The sequence below is a fragment of the Melanerpes formicivorus genome, unplaced genomic scaffold (assembly GCF_026170545.1).
Source record: "Melanerpes formicivorus ecotype bairdi unplaced genomic scaffold, bMelFor1.0.p_v2 SCAF_4, whole genome shotgun sequence".
Lineage (NCBI taxonomy): Eukaryota > Metazoa > Chordata > Aves > Piciformes > Picidae > Melanerpes > Melanerpes formicivorus.
Genome location: NW_027142356.1, coordinates 33,281,570 through 33,307,717, shown reverse-complemented (window position 1 = coordinate 33,307,717; position 26,148 = coordinate 33,281,570). Strand labels below are relative to the sequence as shown.

Genomic DNA, 26,148 nt, shown 5'->3' with positions numbered 1-26,148 from the left:
GCACCTCCATATCCGTCTTGTAATACGTGCTCCAGAACTGGAGGCAGTACTCCAGGTGGGGTCTCACCAGGGCTGAGTAGAGGGGGAGGATCACCTCCCTCGACCTGCTGGCCACACTTCTCCTGATGCAGCCCAGGATCTGATTGGCTTTGCGGGCTGCAAGTGCACACTGAGAGCTCATGTTGAGCTTTTTGTCCACCAGCACCCCCAAGTCTCTCTCCTCAGGGCTGCTTTCCAGCCAGTCCCTGCCCAGCCTGGATTTGTGCCTGGGATTGCCTCGACCCAGATGCAGGACCCTGCACTTGCTCTTATTGAACCTCATGAGGTTGGCTTGTGCCCACCTCTCCAGCCTGTCAAGGTCCCTCTGGATGGCCTCCCTTCCCTCCAGCGTGTCTGCTGCACCACACAGCTTGGTGTCATCAGCAAACTTGCTGAGGGTGCACTCAATGCCACTGTCCATGTCACCCACAAAGATGTTGAACAAGACAGGTCCCAGGACTGATCCCTGAGGATGAGGAACCAAATGTTGATTTGGTTCTTGCAGCATTTGGAGGAAAAGAGGGTATCTGTATTTAAACAGAAATAATTTCAATAGCTACACATTACCTGAAGCCCACCTCCTAATTTTCTGATAGAACAGAATAGACTAAACCAGGTTGGAAGAGACCTTCAAGATCATCGCGTCCAACCTATCATCCAACACCATCTAATCAACTAAACCATGCAACCAAGCACCCTGTCAAGTCTCCTCCTGACCACCTCCAATGATGGTGACTCCACCACCTCCCTGGGCAGCCCATTCCAACGGGCAATCACTCTCTCTGTGTAGAACTCCTTCCTAACCTCCAGCCTATTCATGTTAATGGTTAGTCTGGGAATCAGCGCATACTGTTGGCAAAAACATAGCTGGTGCTTTTCACGTGCCTAATGAGGCACATAGAGTGCTTCTGTTGTGTGACTATTATATAATAAGGAAATGCATAAAGCACAAAAGCCACCAGATGATTTTTTTTTTTTTTTATTGTATTAAAAAAAATTATTGAGTTTGTAACATAAACTGAGAAACCACAGAATTTCATTATAAAATGTCAAGCACTTTCTATTTCAAGCATTAAGATTCCAGCTTTTTATGAACTACCTTCTTTTTTTTTGCCTCCCATAAGAAAGGTTAATATACTAGCCTGAAGATCAGAGGAAAGGTAAACATTCAAGGAATGCAGCTGATATTTTCAGGTCTTAGGCTTAATTCAACTTGGAAGCTTGATCCCTTTCCTGCTGGAAGTTTAAGGACTGCAGGAGAGCCAGGGAGGGGTCCATGCTGGCTGTCACTGTCTTGTTGGGGTTGTTTGAGGCACAACTTGTTTGCAAACTGTATTGTTAAGGCAAGTGATGTGTGCCTGGAAGTTCTTAGCACAATTGAGATGTCTCAGGTTGTAGCTTTACAACTGTTTTAATCTATCACAACTGTTTTAATCTATCACAGCTGTTCTAATCTATCTCAACTGATAGGACTGAGTTTTGATCATTCATCATTGCCTTTGGTACCTTGTGTGCAATTCTTTGGTGAGCTTCTTGAGCTCATTAAACCAACAGCAAGTTAATCACTCTCTTGGATTTGCCTAGGCTTCTGCTGGTTTAATGAAGTGAAACAGGCCACTTGGGACCAGGGAAGGGGTAAGGGAAGAGATGAGGTTATCATCCTAACATCAGCTGCACATGCACAGATCCGGCTTAATCCAGAGTGGAACCTAACTGCAGTGAGGTGCAAGGCAAGATGCATTCCCTATTTCATACTTCATTAGATCATAGAACTTTTGGTAAGATTTTAATTTTTTATGTGCTAACATGAAAATCTGTGGTTTCTAACCCCATGGCTTCTATAGTTCTGCTTTAAATAATGGAAGTTTTCTGTAACATGCAGTGTTTGCAGACCCTCTTGAGGGTAAAACCCAAAGGAGGGTGAAACCCAAAGGAAACACTTGCATGAGTCTGGGTGAGGTGGGTGTACAGCAGAATATCCTGTGTGGAAGAAAAGATGCCTTCCTGGTTGGGCCCACAGAGAGGAAGACTGTTAGTATTACCATTGGAGCCAGTAGAGCAATTCTGTACCTTGGGCAGTAGAAATTAATAGGCTGTACAAAACAGCTGAAGGGACAGAAGGTTAGTCCCAACTCCTTAAATTTATGCTGTGCATAACAGCTGTCCACACGTGCTTTACATGTGTTTATAGAGATCCAGAAATAAAGTCTGGATCTTACACAGTGTATTAGAAAGAAACCTTCATCTAGTACTCATCATCATCTTCCAGGTCTTCCCCTGCAGTTGCAGCTTCCAGTGCAGCCAGAGCAGCTGCAACTTCTGCATCTTCCTCCTCAGTTTCTCCATTTAAGTCTTTATGATTGGAGTGTGTGGGTGTCTGTGCTGCTTTGCTAACAGCTGCAGCAGTGGTGCCAGCAGTAATGCCTTCACTTAGGCTTGTGGGGTCACTTTTAAAAGGTTCAATACTGCCCTCCTCCACAGGTGAAGGTGAGGTTACACAAAGGTCTTTGTCCTGTATTGCTGAAGGCCCAGTGTTTTGGTGTGAACGTCCACAACTGACTGAAAAGCTGTCCTTTTCAGCATAATTCCTGGTTTGATTCTCATTTTGGGGGTAATCAACATCTGGTAGTTGTATGACATTGTTTTGTGTCTTCAGTATTGCACTCCCTGTGAGGAAAACACTGCCTTCTGCAGATCCCAGATTCTTCTCCTGAATACTGTTTGGCTCATCGCAAGCTGCCTTCAGCTGCCTGCTTGTCTCTGTGTCAAGTTCTTGGCCAGACCTGTTTGATTGGATGTAAAAGTCTCTGTTGCTGGCTAAGGAAGCCTCTGACTGGGGGGAGGTCCCCTGTTCACTGGCTTCTTTCCCTGGGTTTGTGTAGGGATTGAACACAGAGTGCACTCCAGCACAAGAGTTGCCCCCATTGACTGCAACATTAGGCTTTGCAAGGCACTTCAGAAGGCCATCCTCTTGAAAATCATTGCCTCCATTGTTCCAGAGTGTTTCATTTGTGCTGTTTACCTGATTTTGATTTTCTGTTCTGTTTAGCTCATCCTTCTGGAGTGCACTGTTGTGTTCTTGAGTTTCACTGTTCTCTTGGAATTTGGGGTTACTGCTGCCTTGCTCATTATGTTTATAGCTGTTTACTTCATGAATGCATCCAGGTGATTGTACTTCTTCTGGATCAAAAATATAGCTGGAATAAGGAGAATTCGCAGAAGAAATGTTAATTATGCTGTGAATCAATATAATTAGGAAAAGCAATCTCATTTTAAGCTGGAGATCTAAAGGAGCTGGTGTACCTAAGCTTCACCTGGGGTCCTGAGAATGAGCTAATCTGAGTGGAAATGCTGAACTGAGCTGTAGGCTGCTGTCTCCCAGGGCCTGTCATAACTAAGCTCTGTAGTGAGATTCACCAGGGGCATAAGGAGGACATTGGAGAACTTTGTGGTTGGCTTTTGCATGCTTCTGGCTTTATTTATTATTTTCTCTGGAGGCTTGATTAGTCAATGAGTAGTCATCATACAGATTGTTAAATACTATGTCCTGCTGTAGTTGCTAAAATCTCTCCCTTCCCATTGTTCTTCCTTTCATGTTGTCTCTTTTTGTCTTTTTTTTTTTTTTTTTAATATCCTCTCATTTTTTAATTCTCACACTTACTTTTCCCCTTCACTCTATGGTTTTTTTTGGCTTATTTCTTTATCTCCCCTCTTTCACAGCACCAGTTTTCTTTCTCACTTTTTTTACCTCTTCTAGAGACGTGGCCAAGGGGCTGAAGTGGTGCTGGGCTGTCTAAAACAAGCTAGCCCCTTCCCCTCCAGAGAGACTATCAAGGTGGGAATTGTTCCCACAACTAACTATGTTTAAAAGCACTGATAGGAGCAAGGATCTATAGTTTCTTTTCATTGCTTAGGAGAGAGGGAGGATCTGACAAAGCCTGTGCTTCAGGGAAATCTCCAACCTTGTAAATGGGCTTAGTTTAAGCAACAAGTGTAGAGGGAGGACAGACACACGGTTTAATTGCATTTCAATTCAGTCTGAGCAGCTCTTGTTCTGTTGTACCTTTGTATCATTTTGCAGCACCTGCACCCCATCTGGATTTTCTTTAATCTGAAAAGAGAGAGAGAGAAGGCAAGGGAGAGGGGAAGTGAGTGAAGCATTATGAAATTAAAGCATGGGCAATTGCATTGAAAATGATGCTCATGTTTAGAAGGGGTTTATTAGCTCAAAAGAAAGATGTTTGCAGAAGAATGGATGCAGTACAGTTCAAGGTCTTTCTGGTTGCTATCTTGCATTCACCTTGGCCTTTGTGTTGAGGGGAAAATCCAGGGATTAACAGTTCCTAACTGATAACAGTGTTCTCAAAGAATATTGTAGAATCATGGAATCCTTTTGGTTGGAATAGACCTTTAAGATCATCAAGTCCAACTGTTAACCCAGGCAAGCCACCACTAACCATTTCCATAAGCACAACATCTCCATGGCTTTTAAATGGCTGCAGGGATGGCTACTCCTGCACTTTCCTGGGCAACCTCTTCCAGGGCTTGACAACCCTTTGCAGTGAAGAAATTCTTTGCTAATATCCAACATAAACCTCCACTGGTACAGTCTGAGAACATTTTGTCTCATCCTATCACTTGTTGCTAGGGAGAAGAGACCAACCCCCATCTTACTCCAACCTCCTTTCAGGGGATTGCAGAGAGCCAGAAGGTCTCCCCTCAGCCTCCTTTTCTCCAGACCAAACAACCCCAGTTCCCTCAGCTTCTCCTCACAAGACATAGGCTCTAGACCCTTCACCAGGTTCACTGGCTAATGAATCTTTTCCTAATCAATTTTACAACTTGGAGACTCTTCAGTCAGAGTTGTGGGGGGTATATGTTGTGGGGGGTATATGTTTTGGGTGGGTGAGGGTATTTTTATATATACATATATTTAGCAGCTATTTACAGACTTTTCTTCCATACAGTTTGTTTTCTGCACCCCAGTAAACTGCATCTACAGCATCCTTGTGAGTTTCACAGCCCTGTTCCACCTGTCTTTTACTGTGGTAAATTCTTCTGAGTTTGACTAGAGTGAGCAGAGTTTCTTTTGCTACACCTTATGTTGCAGGCTTGTTCTCTGTTGGTGTGCCATTGCCTGACCCAGGGAGAGCACCCAAAGTCTTTTCTTTTTTTGTAATGGGAAGAAATATTTTGCTAATTTGGACCTTTGAGAGCTTTGATGTTCTGAACCTAAAGTCACCATCATTGGAGGTGTTCAGGAGGAGACTTGATGGGGTGCTTGGTGCCATGGTTTAGTTGTTTAGGTGGGTTGGATTGGTTGATAGGTTGGACGTGATGATCTTGAAGGTCTCTTCCGGTCTGGTCTGGTCTGGTCTGGTCTGATCTATTCTATTCTATTCTATTCTATTCTATTCTATTCTATTCTATTCTATTCTATTCTATTCTATTCTATTCTATTCTATTCTATTCTATTCTATTCTATTCTATTCTATTCTATTCTATTCTATTCTATTCTATTCTATTCTATTCTATTCTATTCTACAGACACAGATCTGAACATCCCAAAGTCCTAGATAAAAACAAACCCCCCATTATTCTTAATTGGTTGGAGCTGTCTTATTCCAAGTGAATCCAGTCAGGACAGGTTGTTAGTATGTTTTGTCTATTGCTCTTCAGGCTCTTCCTTTTTATCTTAAGATATTATCTTTTAAGATACTATTTCTTCAGATATATATCTCTACAACCTCACATACTTCTGCCATTGCCTAAGGACAGCAGTTCACTTCACGTAAAAGAGAAACTGATGATGCAAGGTCAGGGTATTTTCTAGAGTGGTTTATTAACAAAACACCAAAGCAAAGTAGTATTGATTTATCCTTATCAGGCAGGGTGAGAACTGCACATCAGGGTTTATTTTTATGCTAGCAAAAATGATAATCAAAACTCTCTGCTGTAGGGGTTTATTTTCTCAGTGTTTTCCTCTAAAATCTCACTTCCTCTGGTACTAGCACTAATAAAATGGCCAATGTCAAGACCATCATTCCTGGAGCCTCTAAGGGCCTACAATCACTCATTGGCTAGGTTTAGCTAGGGTATTGCTGCTTCTACCTATGCTTTTTGTCTTTGCATGTGAACTGTTCTGGAACAGAAACTTCTATCAGGAGCAGCTATCTTGCTGCAGCTTGGTGCCTGTTGGGATGCCATGGTCTAGTGCCATGGTCTAGTCATGGGGTCTGTGTTGGTAGATTGGACTCGATGATCCTCAAGGTCATTTCAAACCTTAGTTATACTGTGATACTGGGATGGCTTGTAAGGCAGGTGCTTTGTTTCCCCTGTCTTGGTGCTGCTTCTCTCTGCCTTAACTGCACTCTCTGTCCTGCATCTCTGCTGATCTGGTGCTGTGTTGTCATCCCCCACCCTCCAACAATGTCAGAGCAGGAATTCCAATGCAAGGTTTTTCCTCTGAAAAGGATGCACCAACTGGTGAGGTGGCCATGTATAGTGACCCTCCTGTGTGCAGTTGTACAGTATGAAGGCTTTTGGAGAGGTTTGGCTAGATATGAGGCTTATCTGCACTGCATGGCAAAGCCATCTTTTCAAGACAAGAGGAATGCTTCATACAATTTGCTTTGATCACCCCCAAACTGGATTAACTCTAGCCCTTCTTCAGGTTAAGACTGATCTGAAGCTCATTAATTCAGTCGAGCTAAGCCCTATGTGGACACTTGTTTTGGTTTGACTGACATCTTTATTTTTAGCTTAGACTTGCTTATGAACTGAACAACTGCAGAAAGTTTCCCAGCTGTTGATAGAGTCAACCTTTAAGTCTCGTTGGTTGGCAGGTTCCCACTTGTTAGGTAAGTCACAATGTGATCGCTGTTCATGGGAAAGGCAACAAAACTTGGCTTGTGTTAAGCTTCTTTCTATGACAGGCTTTTACCATCCCTTATGCTTGCCATGGGCTAGGAGTATGCAAATATTATTTCAGCTCTGCTAAGTCATGATGACTTCAATTGGTGTCATTTGTTGTGAGAACCCACTCAAAGGATCAGGTAGGCTTTGGCTGGGCTTTGAAGTTGATGAGGTTTGGTAAAACCCAGACAGCCTTTGGCTTGGCTTTAAAGGTCATGGGTTTGGTAAAACCAGTCCCAGTTTGTGTGTAGACCAGTTCTGAGAACCAGTTCTAGCTGTGTGTGGACACTCCAGGTCAGGCTGTGTTTGTTCAGGCTTTTAGCTGACAAATTTCCTCTTCAGTGTTTTTATTTATCACTTTTTGTGATTTTTTTAGAGCACAGAATCTTCCTCGTAGGCTTTAACCCTTGGGATGTGCTAATTGCTGTCTCTTATTCTGTTGTAAAGATGCTTGTGATGATCAGAGAAGGCAATTAGAAATGGAAATGACTGTTGCTGTTTCCAGAGGAAGCACTTTCCTGGTTGTTTTTTTGTAATTGCAACTGCTGTTTGTGTTATCTCTACAGCTACTGCACTAAGCTTTCCCACTGATTAGTTACAACTGGATCTGTCCCCTGGCATGAATAAATTATTCCATATGGAACACACTTTATGTTGTTTCACCTTATGAATTATTTCACATCCCTAAAACAGGAATATGAGTTTATGACATCATTGTCTAAACACAGCTTTATTTTTTGCTTTCCCCCTTGCTCTTTTCTTCCATCTTTATAATGATCTCTCAAGTCAGGCTGGAAAATAATTCTAGGGAACAAATTGCTCTGATAGCATGGAAAGGCATGCTTTAATCCTACTGATCTTGTTTTAGCTACCTTGCTCTAAAGACTAGTGTATTGTGTGATGTTCATAGTTCCATTCATGGATAAGTAGCATTAATAAGCTTCTGTCTGGAGCAGTTGGAATCAAGCACATGCTACAGCCTGGCAAGGAAAAAAGGGTTAGAGAGCTTATGCAGTGGATAATATGTTATCTGATACTGAGCTCAGAGGCATTGCATCCTTTTATATTCAAATTTCTTGGGCTTTTTATTCTGTTACATACTTTGTGCTGTTAAATTGATTAGATCATTTCAGATGTAGGGGATGTGATGCTGAATGCTTCATTGCAGAGCACTCAGCGGGGGGCTCCCAGAAGGGCAGCCTGTCTAAAGTGACAGGAAAATGCTTTGGCCTTCACATTGAGATACTCAGAATTCAGATCAAGCTGCCATTCATTCTAGACATTCACTTCCAAACATGACAATCCTGAAGGCCTGCAAATTTTTGCCTGAGGAGAGAAACTTGGGGGTGCTGGGGGACAAAAAGCTCAACAGGAGCTCTCAATGTGCACTTGCAGCCCGCAAAGCCAATCAGCTCCTGGGCTGCATCAGGAGAAGTGTGGCTAGCAGGTCAAGGGAGGTGATCCTCCCCCTCTACTCAGCCCTGGTGAGACCCCACCTGGAGTACTGCCTCCAGTTCTGGAGCCCCTATTACAAGAGGGATGTGGAGGTGCTGGAAGGTGTCCAGAGAAGGGCCACGAGGATGATCAGAGGGCTGGAGCACCTCTCCTATGAGGACAGACTGAAGGAGTTGGGGCTGTTCAGTCTGCAGAAGAGAAGGCTCCGAGGTGACCTAATTGTGGCCTTCCAGTATCTGAAGGGGGCCTACAGGAAGGCTGGGGAGGGACTTGTCAGGATCTCAGGTAGTGATGGGACTAGGGGGAATGGAATGAAGCTGGAGGTGGGGAGATTCAGGCTGGATGTGAGGAGGAGGTTCTTCACCATGAGAGTGGTGAAGCCCTGGAATGGGTTGTCCAGGGAGGTGGTTGAGGCCCCGTCCCTGGAGGTGTTTAAGCCCAGGCTGGATGAGGCTCTGGCCATCCTGATCTAGTGTGGGGTGTCCCTGCCCATGGCAGGGGGGTTGGAACTAGATGATCCTTGTGGTCCCTTCCAACCCTGACTGATACTATGATACTATGATTATGCAGTCAGTTAGTCCTGAATACAAACACATCACCTAGTGTTAAAGCTCTTCTAAAACATTAAGTACAGATAAAGAGATATACTTTGATTTTAAATATGCAATGGAACACTTGAAGTATTTAGAAGAGGAGATGGAGCTATTTCAGCTGAGGGGAATGAAGGGAACCTAGAATTAATTTTTTTATTTACTCTTTGGCTTTCCATCTTTGAGTAGCTGCTGAACCTTCTACAGGGTGTCTCAGAGGTTGAGCTTTTGCCAGTTTCCACAAAATTGCAGGATGAGAGAGTCAGATAGCCTTGTGCTTTGTATATTCAATGTCAGTGCTTCCCTCAGTTAAAGTTATGATAACTTTTATTCAGTGGAAGAGATGGAAGAGGCCCAGCTCTGTGTGTGCTTCTCCAACCACCTCAGCAAGTTGCTGAGGATAACAAGGATAGTTCCTGACTTCAAGAATTCTACTTTGCATTTGAAGCTGCAATGTGCTTCAAGAGGAGCCTGCTTTGCATTCATGAGATTTGAGAAACACAACCTAGCTTCTATTGTCTGTTGAAATTTCAGCTGTGCTATGGTTATAAAGAAGGCAAGAGAAAAGTAATGTCATGAAAAGGGAAGGAGAAATAAAACTGGTTTGACAACATTTATCAATATTCCTGGAAGTTTCCATAAAGCCATAAACTTCATGGTAGTTGTTTTTCCTTCTGTCTTAATAAACCCCTCAAGAGCATAGGTAAAAAGCTAAGGGGACAGCATATTAAAATAGCTTTTCCAGTGGGTCTCAAATTGACAAACTCTGGCTTGGTGACTTTGGATCTGGGTCATTCTTTTTAAGCCAGTTGGGGCTTTTTGCTTGTTTTTGTTTGTTTGTTTGCTTGAGTTTTTCCTTCCCTACACCCTGGTGCTTTATGAGATTTTGCTGTTTCTTTGGCTTTTCTCTCCTCCATCCATTTCCCACTTTAGATTACAAAGTGAAGAGGCTTTTGTTGTGTGTGTATTTTCTGAGCTGCTGAGCCTGAATGATGCCTCACCCAAGGGCTTGGGGCATCTCTTTCTCATGACTTTTGGCAGCAGAGGCACATTTTGGGCTAGACCCTGCTGATATCTTTCCCATTAGTCTGCTGTGCTTTGCATCCCATGGTGAAATTTGTGCTCAGGGTACCAGCCTGAGCTACCAGTCTCTTTGCAGTGGTCAGAAACAGTCACCCATTAAAATTAAGCCTGCCTGCCCCATTGCTAACATTGTGAAACGTTGCTGGAATTGTGTTGTCATGATTTTAACTTGTGTGTGCTGTCATCTGACACTGTCTGCATCTATGAAGGGCTTATCCAAGAAATTTGCAATAGTAATAATGGACAAACATTTGCAGAGACTGTGCTCTTTGTCCCAGGATCACAACATTAACAGTCACCACTAATTACTCTGTACATGGAATAGTACAACATGTGTTTTGTATCTCTGGATTAGTCATAACAGCATCCAAGGGAGAGTGTAGACTCCTAGCTGAGAGGCGTGTCTACTGTGCAGGAGTCAATTATATCCTCTAATTGTGGGGGAGTGCTGTGGAAAAGCAACCTGCCAGCATGATGCCTGCCTGCACTCTGATGAGAAGGGACTCTGGCAGGAAGGATGTTTGGAGTAGTGGAAATAGCTGCTTGCATTCAGACTCTCACTCACAAAGCCGAGAAAAAGTCAGGTTTAGCCTGCTAAATGATCTTCTATATCACAGAATAGTAGAGTGGTAGAGGTTGGAAGGGACCTCTGGTCATCATTTAGTCCAACCCTCCTGCCAGAGCAGAATCACCTAGGGCAGGCTACACAGGCAGGTTTTGAAAGTCTGCGGAGAAGATGATGTTGAGGTGGAACTTCCTGTGTTCCAGTTTGTCTCTGTTGTACATTTTCCTATCACAGGGCACCACTGAAAAGAGACTGACCCCTTCTTCTTGACATCCACCCTTGAGATATTTGTGAACATTACTAAGATCCCATAGAATAGAATAGAATAGAATAGACCAGACCAGGTTGGAAGAGACCCTCAAGATCATCGTGTCCAACCTATCATCCAACACCACCTAATCAACTAACCCATGCAACCAAGCACCCTATCAAGTCTCCTCCTGAACACGTCCAATGATGGTGACTCCACCACCTCCCCAGGCAGCCCATTCCAATGGGCAGTCACTCTCTCTGTGTTCAATTTCTTCCTAACCTTCCCTTCTCAGTCTTCTCTTCTCTGTAGCTGTAGTACCAGCTGTAGTTCCAGCTGTAGCTGGAATAAGGAGCATCTGAACTGATGCAAATGCAACACGAGAAACCGCTCCACTTCTTTACAGCCACACTCTCCCATGCCCTCAGGCATCTCACCATGTTTTTTATCAGATGACATTTCTTCCCCCACCTTGCTCCTTCACTTTATGGCTGTTTCCTGCACTTGCTGTTTGCAGGTGTGCTGGTGTAAGGGGAAGGTAGTGCAAGGTAGATGCTATCAGGCTTACAAAAGGTGTTTTGTTTTGTGTCGTAACTGCTGGTTAGTGCCCAAGCCTGATCTTCCAAAAAAATGTAATAATATGCAGAGCTATGTTAAGTCCTTCTAGCTCCTCCTTAAAATATTCCTTCCAAACCAGTAAAGCCAACCACATCTTCCACTTACCCTACCTAGCTTCCTGACAGTACATGAACTCTCATGTTTTATTCTTGTCAGAGACTCCTATTTTCACTCTGCCAATGTATTTTTTTTTCTAAGTCCTTCTTGTGGTATTTCATTCATGGAATCATAGAATGGTTTGGATTGGAAGAGATCTTCGAAAGCATCTAGTTCCAACTCCCCTGCCTTGGGCAAGGGTACCTCCTACAAGACCAGGTTGCTCAAGGCCACATCCCAACCCCAAGATGGAAAACTTCCATTGGTGGAGCCTCCACACCTTCTCTGGGCAGCCCGTTCCAGTGCCTCACTACCCTTATAGGCAAGAATTCCTTCCTTATATCTAATCTAAGTTGATCTTCCAGTTTGAAGACACTGCCCCCCATCTCCATGCCTTTGTCAAAAGTCCCTCTCCAGCTCTGCTGTAGCTCCCTCCAAATCCTAGAAGGTGCCCCAGAACCTTGTCTTCTCCAGGCTGAACAAATGCACCTGCCTCAGACTGTCTTCATAGCAGAGGTGTTCCAGCCTTCTGATTGTCTTCATTGTCCTCATTTGAACTCACTCTAACAGGTCCATGATCTTGTACTGGGGGCTCCAGAGCAGGGCAACAGGGCTCCAGGTGGGATCTTATGAGAGTGGAGAAGAGGGGGAGAATCTTGTCCCTTGATCTACTGCCCACATTGCTTTTGATGCAGCCCAGGACATGGTCGGTTTTTGGGTGCAAGAGCACATTGCTGGGTCATGTTGAGCTTCTCATCACCCTGCACACCCAAGTCCTTCTCATGAGGGCTGCTCTCTGTCCATTCTCTCCTCAGCCTCTATTTGTGCTTGGGATTGTCCCAGCCCATGTGCAGGACCTACCACTTGGCTCTGTTGAAGTTTGTTGGATTGGCATTTTACCAGCTCTCAAGCTTATCCTGGTTCCTCTGGATGACATCCCTTCCCTCCAGTGTGTTGACTGCTCCATACAGCTTAGTGTCATCAGCAAACCTGCTGAGGGTACTTCAGCCCCCCCTTGTCCATGTCTCTGTGAAAGATGTTAAACAGCACCAGTGCCAGTACATACCCCTGAGGTCACTGGTCTCCACTTACTCATCAAGCCATTGACCAGCACTCTTTGAGTGACTAATCCCTCTGATAGCTGTAGACTATTCATGCAAACACCTCTGACAAAGTAAGAGCCGTTCACAGGGAAGGTGGACCTTTTTGTGAGGCTCTTCTTACTGCAGCAGGATGCCCTAGAGGGCACATTAGCTACAACTTGGAGGTGACCCAAATGTGTCCCTTTTCCCCTGCTATGCTCTTGCAATTGATTTTAAATATTTATAAGCTACTTCAAAGGAAATGCATTCTCCCTGGCTAGTTCCTCATCACTCACGGCACCAGGTCACAGAACATTTCCCTCCCCCTATGATTTACCATACAAAATGTTTGTTTTCGTTTTGGTGATTAAAGGGAAGAGTGGGGCAAAGGGTAAAACTCTCACAATCATTAGCCAGTTTGCACAAAGGAAAAACAAATAGAGCTTGTAGCATAAAAATCACTCATTTCCTCTTCAGCACAACTTACTCCTTACATCTGGGCCTTGCAGACTTACATCACTGGTGTTTAAGTTACTGAAGTTTTTATTTCCTGTCTTTTAAACATGTTATTCCTGTAAAATATGATAGCTTGGACTCTAGGTGGGACTTAAAATCCTAAATCATGTTTAGGGCCGTGTTGTGCTGAGGCAAACACAAAAATGTGCTCCCTTCTGAGAAGCCTGTACATGTGACAAGGCAAAAAATGGATATGGTCAGCAGATGGCCATGTATTTGTGAAAGCAGCAATCAGCAGAGAGGCTACAGTTGATCCAGGATTTGTGTTAGAACCCCACTTGGGCCCAGCCTGTGTTTGGGAACACAGCTGGAGCCCCAAAACAATTGTAGCCAATTTTGATGCAACAAAGAAGTACTGTATCTGACATCTCTCCAGGCAGTGTCTCTTTGCAGTATTGTGTGACTTTGCACTTTGGGGGATGGATTCTTTGGTTTCATAGACTTATAGAATGGGTTGGAAAGGACTAACTGCACCAAGTCTGGTGCTAAACCATGTCCCTCAACACCACATCTAGGCAACAGATGCTCCCCAGGGAGCCTATTCTAGTTTTTGTGAACACTTCAGTCAAGAAATTTCTTCTGATGTCCAATCTAAACCTTCCCTGGTGCAACTTGAGGCCAGTTCCCCTCCTCTTGTCATTTGTTACTAGGGAGAAGAGACCAACACCCACCTGGCTCCAACTTCCAGTCTCCCCTCAGCTTCCTTTTCTCCAGACTAAACAACCCCAGTTCTCTTAGCTGCTCCTCACCAGCCCTGTTCTCCAAACCCTACACGAGCTTTGTTACCCTTCTCTGGACACACTCCAGCACCTCAATGTCATTCCTGTAGTGAGGGCCCCAAAACTTAACCCAGTATTCAAGGTGTGAAGTGGAGCCCTTCCACTGACTGATTTCTGACTATTTCACTGCAGGTCTTGTGTGTGGTGGTGTACTTTACACTCTTTCTTTTTTTGGTAATAAAAATTATGAACTATGCAAAATCAGATGATATTTTATTTCCCCCAATAGGTCTCTCAGACCTATCTTTAAAATGTCAAGGAAATGAGAGAAACTAAAGTTCTTGTGGTAGCTTTTGTATGGGTACTTCTAGTTCTGTCTACAAGGCTAGCTGAAGAAGTGAGATTTTAACCTTTGAATGAATGAAGAGATAATGAAGAAGGGGAGATTCAGGCTGGATGTGAGGAGGAGATTCTTCACCATGAGAGTGGTGAAGCCCTGGAATGGGTTGTCCAGGGAGGTGGTTGAGGCCCTGTCCCTGGAGGTGTTTAAGAGCAGGCTAGATTAGGCTCTGTCCAGCCTGATCTAGTGTGGGGTGTCCCTGCCCATGGCAGGGAGGTTGGAACTAGATGATCCTTGTGGTCCCTTCCAACCCTGACTGATACTATGATACTAAGGACTTTAAGGATTCAATACATTTAGGTCTCAAAGAAGAGAGAGACAGAGAGAGAGAGGACATAAACATGCTGCTTGGCCCATTGACATATTAAAGGTTTTGGTGAATTTTGAGAATTGAGAGGTCAAAGACATCTGTTAAAGTTAGCAATGGTTGAAAGATGTCCCTGTCCCTGGAGAAAAATCAGATTGAAACTTCAGCTGAATTGGAAGAAGGGCAGATGCCGAGGTCAGAGAGGCACAGCAATATGCCAGGGTCTGCAGTTGCATCCAGCCCTGACAGAATAACTTTTGGCTGTGTGTGAGATGGAGCTCAGCAAAGTGATTAATTAGAGTGCCTAATGAGGCATAGCTGGGGGATTCAATACTTTTGTCTGATTTAAAGATGAAGTAGCACTGAGCCTGGGTATTGAGCTGAAAGTGGGCCAATGCTGATCACTCAGGTCACCAGTGTGTCGGTCTCTAAGATCCTGTAAGGCCGCGGGATCCACACTGCATTGTGAATACAAAGCAGATTCTCTAATGGCCACGATGTGGCCTTAGTGTGCTGCACCCTCACCAGAAGATATGGGGAGAATGCAAATAAGGACAGAATCTGCTTCTCAGAATATTTATTACTCTGGGGCTGAACATGTCAGAAACTGCACAGTTTGATTTTCTGTGCAGGACTGACAAGAAAGCAAAGAAATCTTTTGGCATGAATTTTCTGTGCAGGACTGACAAGAAAGCAAAGAAATCTTTTGGCTTGAATTGTGTATGCCAGCACAACTGGCCATGGAGCTGCTTTTATTTTTCTGTCTGCTGTCTCAGAACTCACTTTTTCTTAGACTTTCATTTGAAGAATCAGCTGAAGAGTATAAGGCTTCTTAAATATAGAAGTATTTTCTAGATGTGATTGTCTCTTGACTTAATATATACCTATATCTAGAGATAATATGAGTATATGGAAAGGCTATTTCTGTAGCCTTCTGGAATAATGTCATTTTTGTTGTATTAGTTTTATGGATGCTGATCCCCTTGAGAAATTCTACTCTGGGATATTAGGAAAATGGAAAACACCAGATGATGAGCGTGAAGGCTGCTGCCACAGGACTTAGTCCATGAGAAAGATTTGGCGAGCCAGACTGGTTCCCAGCTCTGTTATGTGATTATGCCATCTCATACAGCTGCCACTAGCCTGCAGCACAGTGTACACTTCTATGACATCCAGTTGGCAGCTGGTCACAAGTAGTGTTCCTCAGGGCTCAGTACTGAGGCCAATTCTCTTTAATGTCTTTATTAATGACTTGGATGAGGGGATTGATGCAGCCTCAGTAAGCTGCAGATGGGAGTACTGTTCTCCTTGAGGGAAGGAAGACTCCACAGTAGGAGACTATTCTAAAATTCTGTGGCTTGGACCTGATGGGCTGAGGCCACGTACATGAGATTCAGCAAGGCCAGGTGCTGGGTCTCACACTTGGTTCACAACAACCCCATCAACCCTCCAGGCTTGGGGCAGAGTGGTTGAAAACTGCCCAGCAGAGAAAGACCTGGAGGTGCTGATTGACAGCCAGCCGAACGTGAGCCAGTGTGTGCCCAGGTGGCCAAGAAGGCTAACAGTATCCTGGCCTGGATCAGCAATAGTGTGGCCACCAGGACCAGGGAAGTGGTTGTGCCCCTGTACTGGTGAGGCAACACCTTGAGTACTGGGTTCAATTTTGGGACCCTCACTACAAGAAAGACATTGATGTGCTGGGACAGGTCTAGAAAAGGTCAGTGAAGCTGGTGAGGAGTCTGAAGAACATGTTGGAATGAAGCAGATATCAATCTCTTCTTGCTAGGAGCTAGAGATGTCTCATGATGAGAGGAAATGGCCTCAGGTTGCACCAGAAGTGGTTTATTTTGGATATTAGAAGAAACTTCTGGACTGAAAGAGTTCTCAAAGACTAGAACAGGCTTCCAGGGAGGTGGTTAAATCCCCATCCCATCAAGATCTGGTGCTGAGGGACATGGTTTAGCACCAGCTTTGGTAGAGTTAGACAATGTTTGGACTAGATGACCTTAATGGTCTTTTCCAACTGAAATGATTCTGTGAGTCTATGAAATCAAGCTCTTTGCTGATTTTTCATCTGCTGGAAGTTGTTTCCACTTATATTTGCCTGTGAGTTCTGCTCAGCATCAAAAGCCCAGAAGCAATTTCTTGGCATTCTGCATTAATCTGGGGGCTCTAGATAGCAAGACCTTTGGGAAAAAAAAATGCTGTTGAAATGTTTAGGTGATTTGGGAAACATTTTGTGAGCAGAGGAAGATGAGAGAGAAGTAGGAATTGTTGGAAGTGGGCATGAAGAGACACTGCTAGAGTTTAGCAGGCCTTCAGCCTCTCAGTATGCCTCACATTTTTACTCAGAGAAGCAATATTCTGCAAGTAGGCTTGGATGTCCATGGAGATTGCTTCACACAGGTACTGGAGGCTTTTGCATATCCCTTTAGGCAGGATTGAGGCCAGGGTAGGATATGTGATCCCAGCTGTGGTATTTGTAACTGTAGCTTTGTGTCCCCCCAAATCATCTTGCTCTGAATATTTTAAATGCTTCTGATTTGTTTATATCATCTGAAATATTGCTTGTGGCAGTTTTGGTGGGGGTGGGGGTGTTACTGCTAGAGCATCAGCCTCTCTTCATACAGAGAAAACTGGATCAAGCCATAAGCAGGCAGTAAGAGCCAACAATTTTCTTCTATAAAAAAACCCAAACCAAACAAAACCCCCAGTATCAAAACCCCCAAACCAAATAACAAATGGATCAGGGAGCTTTCTTAAAATTGTCAGGATATTGCATTTGGCCATTTGATGGAATAACCTGCAGCCTTTTGGCAGGAAGCTGTTGCAAATCAGTGTGCTCTCCCTCTCTAGCCAAATCAATCCTTCTGTCTTCCAATTTCTTGTCCCTCCCCAGCCCTCCTCTTTCTTTCCCCCCTTGCCTTAGCTTGTTCTTATTCTGTCCATTTGCCTGCATTTCCACATTTTCTCCTGTCATTTTTCATCTCTGTTAAGTGATTTACAATGATTCAACTTTGTATTCCTGTATATCTTAAAGGTAACAAAGCTGGTGAAGGGTCTGGAGAACAGGTCGGGTGAGGGAACTGGGATAGTTTAGACTGGAGAAGAGGAGGCTAAGGGGAGACCTCACTGCTCTCTACAATTCCCTGAAAGGAGCTTGGAGCCAGGTGGGAGTCACAGTATCACAGTATCACAGTATAACTTAGGTTGGAAGAGACCTCGAGGATCATCGAGTCCAACCTATCAACACAGACCCCATGACTAGACCATGGCACCAAGTGTCACATCCAATCCCCTCTTGAACACCTCCAGGGATGGTGACTCCACCACCTCCCTGGGCAGCACATTCCAATGACGAATGACTTGCTTGGTGAAGAACTTTCTCCTCACCTCGAGTCTAAACCTCCCCTGGCACAGCTTGAGACTGTGTCCCCTTGTTCTGGTGCTGGTTGCCTGGGAGAAGAGACCAACCCCTTCCTGGCTACAACCACCCTTCAGGTAGTTGTAGAGGGCAATGAGGTCACCCTTGAGCCTCCTCTTCTCCAGGCTAAACAATCCCAGCTCCCTCAGCCTCTCCTCACAGGGCTGTGTTCAAGGCCTCTGCCCAGACTCATTGCCCTTCTCTGGACACGTTCAAGTGTTTTGATGTCCTTCTTAAACTGAGGGGCCCAGAACTGGACACAGGACTCAAGGTGTGGCCTAACCAATGCAGAGTACAGGGGCACAATGACTTCCCTGCTCCTGCTGGCCACACTATTCCTAATGCAGGCCAGGATGCCATTGGCCCTCTTGGCCACCTGGGCACACTGCTGGCTCATGTTTAGGCGGCTGTCAATCAGTACCCCCAGGTCCCTCTCTGTTTGGCAGCTCCCCAGCCACTCTGTCAGTCTCCAGCCAGAGACAGTCTCTTCTCCCTAGTAACAAATGATAGGACAAGAGGAAATGGCCTGAAATTGTGCCAGGGGTGGTTTAGGTTTGATATTAGGAAAAAATTCTTTCCTGAAAGCGTGGTCAGGCATTGGAATAGGCCATCCAGGGAGGTGGTGGAGTCACTGTCCCTGGGGGTGTTCAAGGAACATGTAGACATGGCACTTGGTGACACAGTTTAGTGGCCATGGTATTGTTGGGTTGATGGTTAGACCTGTGATCTTAGTGGTCTTTTCCAACTGAAGTAATTCTGTGATTCTTCTTTACAGAATCTATTTGTAAACTTCACAGTGCAAATTGACAAGCTGTTTTGTTTGTTACACCAGAACTATAGGGAGTTGGAAAGGAACATGGTTTAGAGCCTGTTCTGTCACCACTGCAAAGCACCATCACTGAAAAACACAGTGGAGTACTGCAGAGAGAAAAAGAATCTAATCATATTTTCTGTTGTGGAGTGCTGAAGTTACAATAGTGAGAGGCCAGGAGAATAAACCCCCCCACAATCCTACCTTTTAAATTGCACTCCATCGACTCTTGAAAGGTTTGCTTTAAATATCTTGGTCCTGCAACAGCAAAAGCAACACTTTATGAGTGGTTTTCTCGTGTGCTCACGCAAGTAAGGAGGATACTCTGAGGTGTAGGCAGTCTGCTGCAGACAATGTGCAATGTAACTACCTCCTCTTCGTGCCATTGGGAGTTATTAATTTAGACAACGATCAAACAGCTCACTTGAGTTGTGTGCTCGTCCCCTTGAGCTGAACTGGAATGCTAACCTGCTTAAACTGAGCATGAGTTTGCCTGCTACAGTGGATTAGGACTCATGTGAAGTGCTTGTACTTTAAATAACAACAATAAAGTTAGAAAACTTCCAAATATGCAGTATTATGGGATTTCCTTTTCTTCTTTGCTGGGAGCCAGGATATTTATTGTAACAAGGAAACCTTCACCTTTTCTGTATGCTTGTCAGAACTTTCTCCTTCAGATTTTCACAAACTTTGAAACTTCAGAAATGCCCCTGGCGTTGCAGTAACATTCTAGATATCTCCAAAGCTATTGCTCTGTCAGGTATTATATCATTGCTAGCTTTCAGGTTTGAAGGTATGCTTGACTGTACAGGTGATTTCATGGTTTCTGTCAGCCTACCAGCCAACAATTCATGGTGTCTGCATCATAGGTGATAGTTAGAAGATTTTCTGTTAGAAGCCTGAAATAGGACTGAAAACTAAATGCAAACTGAGATGGCCCAGATATATGTGACTCACTGCTGAGCACAACCTTGATGAGTTGTGCTGCTCTGTTGCCCTACAGCAAGTCACTTCACTTGTCTTGTAGGCTACCATTTCATATTCTTTTCAGAACTCAGTGTTTGTGCAGCACACTGGAGATTTATTTCCCTCTTCAATCTTTTTATATTGTTGCAAAGGGTTGAGAGTGTTTCTGTGCATCTGTTAGAGGTGCTGTCAGTAATTTAGGTGGATTTCTCTGCATCTGTTAGAGGTACTGTCAGTAATTTAGATGGAATAAGTGATAAAGCTTATGAAGAGTGAGTCATTGTGTGTTCCTATTTTTATGCCACCTTTGACTGCGGTCATCTTGTGCCTCTTTGTACCTCAATTCTATTCCTACTTGATACAGCTGTCGTTATTAATTACCAAATAGATTCTTCCATCTAATTTCTGTTCCAAACTCTAATGAATCTTCCTTATAGTGCAATTCTGTCTTGATGTCCTTATTTGTTTGGTGTAAGGCCTGGCCTGAACATTGCTGTGAACAATGAAAGTAAAATGAAAAGCAAAATCCACGGTCTTTGGCTAATTTTATTTACCAAATGCAGTTCATTCTTCTCTCCTGTGAATTGCTTTTATCTGTTTAATACATTTTGAAGTAGGTTAGCTACAGGGCTTCATTTTCATTTATAACTGGGTTTTGTTTGTTTGTTTTTAAATCATCTAGGAAATGTGTTACTTTAGTTCCCTGGAGACTGAAACTGAAAAGAAAGAAGAAGCTGATGAGAGTCATAGCTGTTGGTAAGTTGTGAGCTTACCCACTATATCACATCAAGTGATGACTGATACCACTGTGAACTTCTGATGCATGTGACTGGCTTTTGACCCAAAAGTAGAGTGTGATTTTTCTTTAATGAAAAGGAAAAGCAATTAACTAGTGAAACTGTTTGCCTGTAATGTTAAAATGAGTGCTGAAAGATGCTAATGCTGGCTATTTAACAGAAGAATATGTGTGGAAGCTAGCTTTCAACTCAACTCACTTTCTCTGTGTTAGACAGGATCAGGCATAAACCATTCTATATTTGTAAGACCTGAGCTAAAAATATCCCCTTTTCATTATATTTGGAGCTTTTCCCTCTTCCTCATGGTTGTAGTTTGGAACATGGCTGCTAGTCCTGCAAATTACACTTAGACATCTTAATTAAATTGTCTCTTTTTTTCCCCACCATCTTTGCTTAGCAACATTCCTTCTGAGATATTCTGGGAAACTGAATCCTTGTCTGGTGTGTAAATCAGTGTTTGTAAATCACGGAAGGTTGCCACATCCTGCTTGCTTATGTTGTTTCATACTTTTTATATTACTCTTTTTGGGACAGAAACAGGAAAACTTACACACCCAGTCACTCCAATTTATTGTGTGACAAAACTGCAAGTGACCTGAGACCCAGTCCTTGGAATATAGCTTACCATCTTAGTGTAGATCTTTCAAGTGAGGGAAGAGCATCTACGTGGTTGTCATGGATCCAAGCAGGAAGCAGTTCTCACATTCCAAAATAACCTGGAATTTAAACAGAGTCATTAGGCTCTCAGAAACTCCTATTTGCATTTTTCCATTTAATTTAGCTGTGAAAAAGTCATATAGTCAAAATTTAAGTGGAGTGCCCTAAACCTGATTTGGCATGGGCTGTGTGTACACTTCATATCCTTGGGTGTGTTTTGTGCTGGACTAAATTAACTTTTGGATACCAAGCAGTTATTTCTGGTTTTACTTTATGGTGCTGTGGTTGAATCTCTTTTCTAAGTTTTTGTGGGTTTAAAATTCTGTTTGTCCTCTGCTTGAAGTATGTTTGGGTGCTGCTTGCACTGTACAAGCTGGACTGAAGGAGTGGTCAGGCATTTGAACAGGTTGTCCTGGGAGGTGGTGGAAGTGTTCAAGAAATCTGTAGACATGGCATGGACGTGGTTTAATGGCCATGGTGGTCTTAGATTTATGGTTGGATAGACTAGACTAGAATAGACTAGAATAGAATAGACCAGACCAGGTTGGAAGAGACCTTCAAGATCATCGCGTCCCACCTATCATCCAACACCACCCAACCAACTAAACCATGCAACCAAGCACCCTGTCAAGTCTCCTCCTGAACACCTCCAGCGATGACGACTCCACCACCTCCCCGGGCAGCCCATTCCAATGGGCAATCACTCTCTCTGTGTAAAACTTCCTCCTGACCTCCAGCCTGAACCTCCCCTGGTGCAGCCTGAGACTGTGTCCTCTTGTTCTGGTGCTGGCTGCCTGGGAGAAGAGACGTCTTTCCCAACTGAAACAATTCTATGATTCCATGATTCAATCCACCCACTGTCCAGCTCCATTAGGAGCTCCCACCCTGAAATGTTCAAGCTCCATTCACAGTTTCTCTGTGTGATGTTGTGAAGTCAACCAGTACTTCTCATATTTTGTTACTTCTTCTATTATTACTTCTCATATTTTGCACTTTGAGTACTGTGTCCAGTTTTGGGCCCCTCAGTTTAAGAAGGACATCGAAACACTTGAACGTGTCCAGAGAAGGGCTGGGGAGAGGCCTTGAGCACAAGCCCTAGTAGGAGAGGCTGAGGGAGCTGGGGTTGTTTAGCCTGGAGAAGAGGAGGCTCAGGGGTGACCTCATTTCCCTCTACAACTACCTAAAAGGTGGTTGTAGCCGGGAAGGGGTTGGTCTCTTCTCCCAGGCAACCAGCACCAGAACAAGGGGACACAGTCTCAAGCTGCGCCAGGGGAGGCTTAGACTCGAGGTGAGGAGAAAGTTCTTCACCAAGAGAGTCATTCATCATTGGAATGAGCTGCCCAGGGAGGTGGTTGAGTCACCATCCCTGGAGGTGTTCAAGAGGGGATTGGACATGGCACTTGGTGCCATGGTCTAGTCATGGGTCTGTGTTGATAGGTTGGACTCGATGATCCTCGAGGTCTCTTCCAACCTTGGCGATACTGTGATACTGTGTGATATTTTCAGAAAAGAGCCTCCCTCACCATAAGGATCAAAGAGAACTGTTTTACTCAAACAATACAGGGTTTAACTCTGTCTTTCCAGAATACAGAACTTGTTCTTCCAAGCAGATCTAAAGATCAGATGCTAGCAGACTTTGCATGTTTTGCTTTGTTGGTCAAAAGTATTAGAACTCCATGCCATCCCCAGCAGAAAATACTCAACTGTCAGCAGTGGTTTGAATTCATGCCCTGAGGTTTGCATTCCTCTCAGTTTCCTTCCCTTCTCTAGCAGCCTTGGCTCTGGCCCCTTGTGTGCCTGCATAGTGTTGTTCAAATACTTTCTCTGCTGCAAACTCTGTTGTCCAATAGCTTTTTTGGGGTCTTTTTGATCAGTTCAACTCTTCATCTCAATTAAAAATGCAGTGGAACAAACCTCTGATTTCCATGCATTCTTTGTGTTACTGTCCATGTGTTTCATGGTAACTGTTTACATCTGGTTGTATGAATGTCCTCTTTGCTCAAGGCAAGCTGAGTTGTGTTTTGTACAAGGGCTACTGTACAAAATGCAGGCCTCTGGCTTCCAACTGAGCTAGTCTGGCAAAGTTAATGTTGGGGGTGGGTGGAATGTGTGGTGCAGAGATTTCAACCCACCACATGATGGTAAAACTGTGATTGACACTGCTAGGAGGTTGTCTGCCCTAGAGAAAAGGAGGCTGAGGGGAGACCTTCTCACTTTCTACAGCTTCCTGAAAGGAGATTGGAGAGAGGGAGGTGTTGGACTTTTCTCCCTAGGAACAAATGACAAGACAAGAGGAAATGGCCTCAAGTTGTGCCAGGGAAGGTTTAGTTTGGATATAAGCAAAGAATTTATTGACTGAAAGGTTTGTTAAACACTGGAACAGGCTTCACTGGGAGATGGTTGAATCCCCATCCCTGGAGGTGTTTAATACTGCAGAGATGTGGTGCTGAGGGACATAGTTTAGCAGCAGACTTGGTAGAGTTGGAGAATGGTTGGACTCAATGATCTTAAAGGTCTTTTCCAACCGAAACACTTCTATGATTCTATATCTGTCTTGGTTTGCTGGGGAAATCGAGAAGAAAGAGAAGTGAACAGTCAGCTTTCTTTATGAGAAATACCTAGGAAATACACTTTGACAGGGGAATTGGACACTATTATTCTGTGATTTTGTGAGGGAACTTGATAAACAGCTGAAAAGAGGCAGTAATCAACTGGAACAGCTCTGTGGTCATGTCAGTTCCTGGGAACATGGGTTGAACTTCCAGTTGCCACCTCTGTGAGCTGAGCTGCTGTACTCTGTAAATTTATAAACTGGTGGTGTGTTGGACTGTAAGAAGTGGTACTTTCAAATATGCACAAGGACTCTCTGGAGTACTGCCACCCTTCCATTAGCTAAGGCAGCTTGGGATGGTGCTGTGCATTGAGTTCATCTTGCCGTCATCATGTGCCCATGATGACTTAGCTATAGACAGCTTTTAGTGAAGCCCCTTTGAGTCACTGGCAGATAGAGATATTTTTATGTTCTATTTGTACCACCACTTTTACAGTAGCCCATGCTGGCTGCTTTATTTTCTTCCTGGCAGCTAGTGATCACGAGGTGTTTTTAGATGGCAGTATCCTTGTTCCTATCAGGCTCTCTGATGCCTGCACTATGAATCACAGCAAAATAAATTTGTCTTACCTTTTATGAAGTGTTGCACAGAATCATAAAATAATTGTTTGAAAGGGAGCTCCAGAGTTCATCTGGTCCAACCTTCTACTTTGTAGAGGTCGACAACATAGTATGAAACATGTAACACCCACGTTTAGCTCATGAACACGTAGGAAGCTTTGATCTTTGTTGGCAGTGTCTGCGGCAGCAGCATATGGCTCTGCTGGGCAGGTGATGCAGTGTCAACACTCCGTCTGTGTTTGTGTAGTTGTTTATTAGTAAAAATCTCCCAGAATCCCTGGGTGAAAGTTCAGCACCCAAAATTTTCCACTCCATGTTTCCTGTTCTTAGCTTGGATATTAAATGTGTTCTCACTGCTTTCCTCCAGACACAGTGTAGTTGTTTAGGCGGGTTGGATTGGTTGATGGGTTGGACGTGATGATCTTGAAGGTCTCTTCCAACCTGGTCTATCCTATCCTATCCTATCCTATCCTATCCTATCCTATCCTATCCTATCCTATCCTATCCTATCCTATCCTATCCTATCCTATCCTATCCTATCCTATCCTATCCTACCCTACCCTATCCTATCCTATCCTATCCTATCCTATCCTATCCTATCCTATCCTATCCTATCCTATCCTATCCAATCCAGCCCAAAATGCTAGCAGTCTGTCTCCTTTTTAAGCAACCTAGAAGAAGAAAAGGACATACCGGTGTCATACTGCATGGTGCTAGGTGCATGTATGTCTGTGTGCTATGGAGATACAGAGATATTCATAGTCCCTCTGGAAGAAGAGATTTGTGCCATTTTCCCTGAGCTTTTTGTTAAAAAGAGCATTTTGGTTGCAGCAGATGATGCTGTACCTCAGGCACTGCTTTATAATTTTAATTTTTTTCTTGTCAGGACAAGTAAAATAATAACTGGACAAGAAATATCACATGAGTGGGACCTGTTATAGCTTACCCTGCAAGCTGCTTGGGCACAGAGATGTAGACTCTAGTGCTGTAGACACTATTCAGTCAGATCTGAAAGACCATGACAATCTGGCAGACAGGACTCTTCATGGAGCAGCTTTCTTCTCTTCTGCCTGACAGAGAGGGGCCTGGGGGTGTTGATTGACAGCCAGATGAACATGAGCCAGCAGTGTGCTCAGATGGCCAAGAAAGCCAACAGCATCCTGACCTGAATCAGGAATAGTGTGACCAGCTGGTCTAGGGATGTGACTGTTCCCCTGTACTCAGTATATGGGCAGTTTGGGGCCTCTCATTGAGGTGCTGCAGCGTCTCCAGAGAAGGGTAGTGAAGCTGATGAAGGGTCTTGAACGCTAATCTTATGAGTAACACCTGAGGGAACTGGAATTTTTTAGTCTTCAGAAGAGAAGGCTGAGGGGAGACCTCATTGCCCTCTACACTTCCCTGAAAGGAGGTTGGAGCAAGGTGGGAGTCAGTGTCTTCTCACATGCAACAAGTGACAGGACAAGAGAAAACAGCCTCAAGTTGTGCCAGGGGAGGTTCAGGTTGGATATTAGGAAAAATTTCTTCACAAAAAGGGTTTTCAGGCACTGGAACAGCCTTACCAGGGAAGGGGTGGAGTCACCATCCTTGGAGGTGTTTAAAAGATGTGTGGATGTGGTGCTGAGGGACGTGGTTTAGTGGCAGTGGCTTGGCAGCAGTGGTGGCATTGTGAGCTCTGGGCAAGCTGTT

At 44.1% G+C, this 26,148-nt stretch overlaps 1 protein-coding gene across 1 annotated transcript; it reads right to left on the bottom strand.

Moving 5' to 3' along the window:
* Window positions 1-1,021: 1,021 nt before the first annotated feature.
* On the bottom strand, window positions 1,022-25,171 carry CUNH4orf19 (chromosome unknown C4orf19 homolog). The gene is made up of 4 exons (XM_068137759.1): window positions 25,156-25,171; window positions 21,259-21,331; window positions 19,075-19,128; window positions 1,022-3,236 (listed from the first exon to the last, which is right to left on the bottom strand). The coding sequence occupies exons 1-4, from the start codon at window positions 25,169-25,171 to the stop codon at window positions 2,285-2,287; spliced, it is 1,095 nt and encodes a 364-aa protein (XP_067993860.1). The 3' UTR covers window positions 1,022-2,284.
* Between the last annotated feature and the right edge of the window lie 977 nt (window positions 25,172-26,148).